The following is a 9,144-nucleotide window of genomic DNA, read 5'->3' as shown; positions in this document are numbered from 1 at the left end:
TCAGCTAGGTATGTGGGCTGAGGATTGGCAAATGGCTTTCAATCCAATAAATGAGGTATTGGATTTTGGGAGACCAAACTAGTTAGGACTTTATACAGTGAATGGTAGGACCCTGGGGAGTGTTATGGAACAGAGGGACCTAGGAGTGCAAGTGCATAGTTTGCTGAAAACAGTTTCACAGACAAGATGGTGAAGAAGGTGTTTGGCACACTGGCCTTCATCAGTCAGGGCACTGAGTATGGTAGTTGGGAAGTTGTGTTGCAGTGTTATAAGACATTGGTGAGGCTGTACTTGGTGTATTGTGCATAGTTTTGGTCACCTTGTTATAGGAAAGATCTTATTTAAACTAGAAAGAGAACAGATTTACTAGGATGTTGCTTGGATTTGGGGGCCTGAGTTACAAGGAGAGGTTGTGTAGACTAGGACTTTATTCCCTGGAACAAAGGGGATTAAGGGGGTGACCTGATAGAGGTGTATGAGATCATGATGGGTTTAGACTGGGTGAAAAGTCTTTTCCCCCAGAGGGAGTGCTTAAAAAGTGGGCATTGGTTTAAGATCGGAGGTGAGAGATTTAAAAGGGACATCAGGCAGCTTCTTCATGCAAAGGGTGGTGTGTATTTGGAATGAGCTGCCAGAAATAGTGGTTGAGGTGGGCACATTAGCAACATTTTAAAAGCCATCTAGATAAGTACATGGATAAGAGGTTTAGAGGGCTATGGGCCAAATGTGGGCAGATGGGACAAGCTCACTGAGCAACACAGTTGGCATGGATGAGTTGGGTCAAATGGCCTGTTTCCATGCTGTATGACTCTGAGATGAAGCTGTTTTATGGACACAAAGCAAAAGCTTGAAATTCTCCAGGATTTGTCTGCTAGATTCACACCACACAGATGTCATTATCACTGATTTAATCAACACCTACAACTTCCCCTTGGTATTCAATAGTATTCCTTTCATTGTATTCCCTCCCATCAATGTGCCAAGGGTCCCCACTGGCCAGAAGCTTGACTGAACCAGCCATATACATGCTGGATTGATCAGAGCAGATAAGGGGCTGTGCATGTTGCAGTGAGCAAACTAACTTCAAAGTCCCTGTAGCTTTTCCACCACCTATAAAGCACTATTAAGAGTGTAATACAATAGTCTTCATTTGCTTGGACATTTGCAGCTGCAGCAACTAGGCAAAGCTTTGCACTTGACTTGCAAATGATCAACCAATTTCAATCCAGCAACCACTGAGACAGGGTATCTTGATTTTTTTAGAATTATAATATTCTTTCTTTGTCACTGGGTTCAAACATTGGAACTTGCTACACAACACATGGACCTCCAAATCCCAACACCTGCAGTCTTGTGTCAACACATGAACTGCATCTGTTCAAAGAAATGGCTTGCCACTTTCATTTCAAGGGCTGTAGGGAATAGGAAATACTGGGCTTACTAGCACTGTCCTCATTGCATTAATGAAATTAATGTTACCTATTCTATGGATATAGAATATTAATGATTCTTTGAATATTAATGATAATTCAGTAGATTAATTGTCATTTTGCTTGTATTGTTCCATATTACCAGATTTATTGAACTAGCAACATATCATTGTGGGATTTACTGACCAGATAGGACCTTTTCCAAATAACTCCATTGCTGTCTAATGTATTAGCCAAACATCCATTTTTTTTTGGTTCCTTTAGTAAAACAATTGCTTTCATTACCTGTCATTGCACTGTTGTAATGAAATGATCTGTATGGATGGTATATAAGACAAGTTTTTCACTGTACCTCTACATGTGACAATAAATTACCAATTTATTGTGAATATTGCCTCTCCAAAAGATTCCAGGCAAACTGACTTTCATACAGATACCTCCCAAGCAGTGTTGATATTGCCTCAATGTTGCAGATCAATTGTACAAATACTTAAGATCAATTTTCACAAGCCAACCAGGTACAAGGCATAAAACCAATGAGGCCAGCATGACAGCAATATTTTAAGGTTAACACTTGACATCTTCGATGCAGTAAGAAATACCCTAAAATGGAACGATTATGGTCATCCAATGATGCTAAATGCATAAGGAAAGGTCAAATGATTTAGGCTTAAGAGGGATTTGAAGATGCATGAATCAACTTGATATCTGATTTAAAAAAAATCAGACCTGAATGGTAGATCGAGAATATCGCTTGCTGTAAACAGTCTTTGACGCCAGAGGGCGATATTGTTCAATTTTCTTTGGTTTCCACAATTCATAATATGGAGTTGAAGAAAATTAACATTCATTGCATTCTTTAGATCAAACTACTTTTGAATAAATAAAAATAGCTTCTAATACTTTGTAAATCTTTCTCAATCTTCCAACTACACTTTGTTCCTGGTTAAGTAGTGCCTCAAGTTAAAATTATCAGTCTTATTTTCAAATTATTCCATGATCTCACCTATCACTTTGTCCAGTCCTCTATTCTTGAAATATCCATCTTTTTCTAATTCTGACTTTATTAATAATCTCCAAAGGTAGTTGTTCCATCATTAGCAGGCATGTCTTTAAGATTTGGAATATGTTCTCTAAACCCCTCTTTCCTCTAAGAAGATAACTCTTTAAAATAGTATGACTCAGAAGCAGACCCTTCAGCCCATGATGTCTGTGCCAACCATGTTGCCAATCCAAACTACTGCCATCTGACTGCACATGGTCTATATTCCTCTATCACTCCATTCCCTATCAGTTCATGTGTCTGTATAAATGCCTGTTAAACATTGCCATCACATCTGCCTCCACCACTTCCCCAGCAGCATATTCCAGGTATCTACCACTTTTTAAAATTTGCCTTGCAAATATCTCCTTTAAACTTTACCCCTTGCCTTTTAAAGCTATGCCCTCCAGTATTTGACATTTCCACCTTGGGGGGAGGGTGGGGAATACTGTCTGTCCTATCTATGCCTCATAATTTTATATACTTCTATCAGGTTGCCCCTTGGCCTGTGATGCTCTAGAGAAAACAATCCAAGTTTGTCCAACGTCCTTACAGCTAATACTCATCCAGGCAACATCCTGGTGAATCTCTCTTGCACCCTCTCCAAAGCCTCCACATTGGTATTGGTTTATTATTGTCACTTGTACTGAGGTACAGTGGAAAAACTTATCTTGCATATTGTTCATACAGATCAATTCATTATGCAGTGCTTTGAGGTAGTACAGTACCTCTGTAGGTGAAAACAATAGCACAATACAGACTAAAGTGTCACAGCCACAGGGAAATGCATTGCAGGTGGACAACAAGGTACAAGGTAGATTGCGGTCAAGAGTCCATCTCATTGTATAAGGGAACTAATAGTCTTATCACAGTGGGATAGAAGCTGTCCTTGAGCCTAGTGGTATGTGCCCTCAGGCTCCTGTATCTTCTGTCTGAGGGGAGAAGAGAGAATGACCCAGCTGGGTAGGGTCTTTGATTATGCTGGCTACTTCATCAAGGCAGTGAGAGGTATAGACAAAGTCCATGGAGGGGAGACTGGTTTCTGTGATGTACTGGGCTGTGTCCATGACTCTCTGCAGTTTCTTGCAGTTCCAGGCAAAGCAGTTGCCGTAACCAAGCTATGATGCATCCAGATAGGATGGCACTACTTTTGACATTACAGGAAGGATGTGCACACAATACTCCAAATGTGGCCTAACCAAAGTTTTGTACAGCTGCAACTTTGGTCATCTTCCCCAATGTTGCTCAACTGTAGTTTTTGTTTAACAGTGCTCTGGTGAAGCATTTTGGAACATGTTGCTGCATTAATGGCAGTCATTTCTGTTACAATAATCTTTCCAATAAATTTTCCAATTCATAGTGGCTGTCCTATTGAAGGGAAGGAAGGTCTTATTCTATTTTTCTAAACTTCTATCACAGGGACTAAACATAGCAAAGACTTGATCCATTGGCAAAGGGGTTCAAGAAAACTGCTGACCAGGCTCTACTGCACGGACGTGAATGTACAGATGCACACAACCTGATAGCACACATGCACTTGGTCAGCATGGTCATGATGGGCTGAAGGACCTGTTTCTGTGCTGTATGACTCTCACCACCTGCATAGAATGTGCTCAAGTAGTGGTTAGCGTAATGCTGTTTACAAACGCCAGTGACCCAGGGTTCATTCCCACCGCTGTTTGTAAGGAGTTTGTACATTCTCCCCGGTGACTGCGTGGGTTTGCTCTGGTTTCCTCCCACATTCCAAAGACGTACAGGTTAAGAGTTTTGGGCATGCTATGTTGGTGCCGAAACGTGGCAACACTTGTGGGCTGCCCCCAAAACACTCTTACGCAAAAGGATGCATTTCACTGTGTGTTTTGAAGCACATGTGATTAATAAAGAAATCTTATCAAATACAGTTGCCCTTACCCACTCCCTCCTTGCTTCTCCCTCACTACCCACCCTCCAGTTGCCCCCATAGCTGCTTCTCTCTCCACAGCTGCTACCTGACCAACTGAGTGTTCCTAGCATTTTCCTACTTTTAAATTAAGTCAAATCATTTGTTGTCGACTATAGAAGTACGGTGAGGTACAGTGAAAAGCTTGCTTACAGCAGCATCACAGGCACGTAGATTCAGGCAACATACAGAACGTAAATTATAAGTAAAATATACAGGGTTGGAGTGGGCGGTGGGGGTTAGGTGGGGGGGGTTGGGCGGTGGGGGTTAGGCGGGTGGGTGTGGGGGGGGTTGGGCGGTGGGGGTTAGGCGGGTGGGTGTGGGGGGGGTTGGGCGGTGGGGGTTAGGCGGGTGGGTGTGGGGGGGGTTGGGCGGTGGGGGTTAGGCGGTGTGGGTGTGGGGGGGGGGGGTTGGGCGGTGGGGGTTAGGTGGGTGGGAAGAAAGAAGCATTTAACTGTTTCGTGGTTCCCGCTTGCGATGCCCACCGGTGGGGTTCGTGTATTTTGCCTTGACCGGTGATGTTGAGCGTCTGGGGCGCTAGGACCCAGCGGGACGATGGCCACAGCTTGCGACGGTTGGGCGTATTTTCAAACACGCGTCACGTGAGGGGCGGATCACGTGACCACCGCCGCTTTGAAGAGGAGCGCGAGCACTCGGCACCGGCCGAGGATGGAGTTGAGGGTTTCCGCGGTGGTGACGGCGCTGCTGCTCCGGCTCACCTGCACCGGGGCTCACCAGCCGCCCGGCGAGCCGGCGTACGATCCCGGGCTGCCGCCGGACCTTCACTCTCCGCACGGATCCCTGTGGCCGTTTGCCGCAGACGGTGGTGATCTCATCCCATGGTTTACCGGCTGAGCAGCGTCACTTTCCAGATCGTTCACTCGGCCGAATCCACCGCCTCGGTTGGCTGCTCCATCCTGGACAACGCCTTCCGCAGGTACTACTACTACATCTTCGGCAGCTCGACCGGCAGCAGCCAGCGGCAGGCGACCCTCAACAGTACTGGCGGCCGCGGCCCGGGCCCCGGGGAACTGCGTCAGCTGCAGGTCACTATCACCTCCAGTGACCCCGAGTGCAACCAGCATCCGCGCATCACTTCCAGCGAGGCCTGTGAGTAATGTTCCGCAGCCGGGGTGTAGCCGCAGGGTCGGCAACCGGGCCGATACCACAGTCTCGGTTACGTTTACTGATGGTCTCGCTCGAACCCTGGGCGTGGGGTTCAAGTTTATTGTCATAGGGTAGACGTGTCGTACAAATTTGCTTTATAATGTACTGCAAAAAGCCAATCATGAGTTAACAAACTTACACGTGAGGTGGTGGGTAGAAATGACACAACTTGCTGGAAAGTGGAAGTTTGTGCAAGGCACTAATTTCTGGATGTCTCAAAACGTGTGATAGCCAACTACTTCAAGCAATATTGGGGAGATTGTCTTTGATGCTTCAGGTCCCTAATGGCAATTAAGGAAGGAGACATCAGACTTTTCTGGTCAGCCATGGTGACATTGAAAATTTGCTGATGGCAAGTTATTAAAGTAAAATAGGTAGTGGAGGAAGCCATTTGGCCCTCTTAAACCTTTCTGCCATGTGATCATGACTAATCATCTATTGCAATACCTCATTCCTGCTCATCCCATACCTCTTGATGTCTTGTCTAGACATTTATCTACTTTATTAAATATATTTAGTATAGCTTTAACATGGTCCCCACAATCGATGACATCTTTAAGCGGTGGTGCCTCGACAAGGCAGCATCTATCATTAAGAACCCTCACCATCTGGGACATGTCCACTTCTCATTACTACCATCAGGGAGGAGGTACAGGAGCCTGAAGACCCAAGCTCAATGCTTCAGGAACAGTTTCATCTCCTCTGTCATCAGATTTCTGAACAATCCATGAACACCACCTCATTATTCCTTTTTTTTTGGCACTACTTATGTTTGTAATTTATAGATCTTTGTCTTTGCACTGTACTACTGCTGCAAAACAACAAATTTAATGTCATATGTCAGTGATAATCTGATTTTTCTGTAACTGTACTGTTGACCTTGTGGATCTATTGTTGGAATGGGGATTGTCTGAATTAACCTGGAAGGAAAGTGCTTCCATTCCAAAGTAGTTGTCCTGCTTTATGGCTCCCTTTGATTGTTGTTCAAAGTTGTTTTTTCCCTTCCACAGCATTCCAGTGATTGGGGGGGGGGGGGGGTAAGAGATGTGGAAGTTGGTATGTAGTTGCATATTACTTGGTTTAGATCATAGCATCTGAATGGCTTTTTTTTCCATGAAGCTTTTCCATCAATATTACAATCACTGTAGTCCTACCCCCCCCCCCTGGGCATTCTCTCTTTTCTCTCTGCCCTTTCTCACCCCCCCCCCCCCCCCCCCAATTGGCATAAGAAACAAAAGCCTGAAAGCATGTACTAAAGTGGGTACAGCAGTTAAGATACCATTTATTGCCCATCCTAATCTTCCCCTGAACCAGTGGTTTGTGTTTAACAGGGTAGTTAAGTGTCCATTGTTTTGGTGGGTCTGAGGTCGGATAATGGGTGGATAAATGTGGTAGATTTTCTTGAAGGATGTCAAGAGGTTTTAACAACAATTAGTTTCATTGTCACTATTATTGATGCCTGTTAATGGCAGGTTTATTACTTTCACCTCCATCTGTGGTTTGGGAGGTGGGGGGGGTGGGTGGGTGGCTGGGAGTTTGAACTTGAACTTGTATCACTGGACCAATAGTCCATATCTCTAGTCCTACTTTGTCTGTTACTGAACTCCAGAGTAAAAGAAATAGGATCTCATATACTTGTAAAAGTGATGCACTTTCATTTCTCTTGCTTTAGATGAAATTACAGTTGCTCAGCCTGCAGCTACTCTGAAATCAGAGACTGTCTGGGGTGCACTACGAGGTAAGTGGATACCTATAAAATACAAAATTGCTTATACTGTACAATTTTTGAAATATTTGCAGAGCAATGTACATTAGTTTTCTGGGTAGGAAGAGCATGTTTATTGTGTTTGTATTTGTCTGAGCAGCACATTGGATTGTACCTTGGCATTTATAAACTATGCTCCTTAGTAATTTGGCAGGAATATTTAAAAACTAATATACAGATTTTTTGGCTACAAAGAAGGTAAAGCAAGCTGTAAAGGAGATGCCAAAGGTTTATAGACCTGCCAAGTGATCAACTAGTTTATTTTCTTACTCATTGGGAAATTTATCCTGTCCACAGCTGTGGGTTGTGGTAAGACTAAATGCTGGGATATGGATGTTCTCTTGTACATCACAAATTTAGCATGCAAATTTTGGAAGCAGATAAAATGGCAAATGTCTTTTTTTGGTAGGGAGTTCAAGTAAGCAATCTTGCTGCCGTTAAATGGAGCTTTGAATTCCACATCTAGAATACCATAATGCAGTTCTGCTGCTTAAAGGAGCAGTTACTTTATTCATGATTGCATTTTTGGGATTCTCCATCCCAGAGGTTTGTGAACACTTAACTGAAAAGTGTATCGATGTTGGCAATTAATAGATGTTGGAGCGCTAAGGGAATTGAATGATGGCATTGGACAGGCAAGTGGAGATGTAAAAGTTGAATCATGATTCTAATTCAAAGATAAAATTTGACACGCTTAATCAATTTAACTTGCTTGGCAAGTTACTGTACTGTAAGATTTAAATGTTTTGCCATCAATTGCCAAAGTACATTTGGGAGAATCTGTCAAGTGGCCCTTTTGGAAGATTTTTGGCTTGAATCCCTCTCCTGAGACTTGAGCATAAATGTATAGGCTGCCACTGATGTAATATACACTGATTATCCTGCTTGGTGTTACCCTTGAGACACTTTTGTACTGCTCTTGGTTGTGTATGGGGTGAGTGAGCATGAAGTTCCTAAAAGTACAAAAACAGAAGAATAACATTGTTGGACCTGCCAGCTTCCGTTTGCCAGCTTGCTGAATGTAGCCATCTTGAACAATTTGCTTGACCAGTGAGAGCACATCCCATAAGAGCAGAATTAGACCATTCAGCCCATCAAGTCTGCAATGCCATTCGGTCATGGTTGATTTATTTTTCCCCTCCATGCTCCTGCCTTCTCCCCATCCTTATTTATAACATCCTTACTAATCAAGAACCTATCAACCTTCACTTTAAATGTATTGGTTTATTATTGTCACTTGTACCAAGGTAATGAAAAACTGGTCTTGCATATGGTTCATACAGATTGATTCATTACACAGTGCATTGAGGTAGTAAAAGGTAAAAACAATAACAGAATACAGAGCAAAGTGTCACAGCTACAGGGAAGTGCCTTGCAGTTAGACAATAAGGTACAAAGTAGATTGAGGTCAAGAGTCCATCTCATCGTATAAGGGAACCATTCAATAGTCTTATCACCATGGGATAGAAGCTGTCCTTGAGCCTGGTGGTATGTGCCCTCAGGCTCCTGTATCTTCTGCCTGATGGGAGAGGAGAGAATGACCCAGGTGGGTGGGGTCTTTGATTTTGCTGGCTGCTTCACCAAGGCAGTGGGAGGTATAGACAGAGTCCATGGAGGGGAGGCTGGTTTCCATGATGTGCTGGACTGTGTCCACAACTCTTTGCAGTTGCTTGCAGTCCTAGGCAAAGCAGTTACCGTACCAAGCAGTCATGCATTCAGGTAGGATGCTTTCTATGGTGCAGCGATTTAAAAATTGGTGAGTGTCAAAAGGGACGTGCCAAATTTCTTTATCCTCCTGAGG

General features: G+C 43.7%; 1 protein-coding gene across 1 annotated transcript in view; it reads left to right on the top strand.

Moving 5' to 3' along the window:
- The first annotated feature begins 5,020 nt into the window (after positions 1-5,020).
- Positions 5,021-9,144, top strand: part of hexb (hexosaminidase B (beta polypeptide)) — a 39,972-nt gene continuing 35,848 nt past the window's right edge. The window contains 4 exon segments of the mRNA XM_052019713.1: positions 5,021-5,221; positions 5,223-5,249; positions 5,251-5,521; positions 7,251-7,316. Of these exon segments, the coding sequence (XP_051875673.1) occupies positions 5,081-5,221; positions 5,223-5,249; positions 5,251-5,521; positions 7,251-7,316 (505 nt within the window). The 5' untranslated portion in view covers positions 5,021-5,080.

This window comes from Pristis pectinata, chromosome 7 (genome assembly GCF_009764475.1).
Source record: "Pristis pectinata isolate sPriPec2 chromosome 7, sPriPec2.1.pri, whole genome shotgun sequence".
NCBI classification, from domain to species: domain Eukaryota; kingdom Metazoa; phylum Chordata; class Chondrichthyes; order Rhinopristiformes; family Pristidae; genus Pristis; species Pristis pectinata.
Note: the sequence above shows the minus strand (reverse complement) of the source record. Positions and strands in the feature narration are given on the sequence as shown.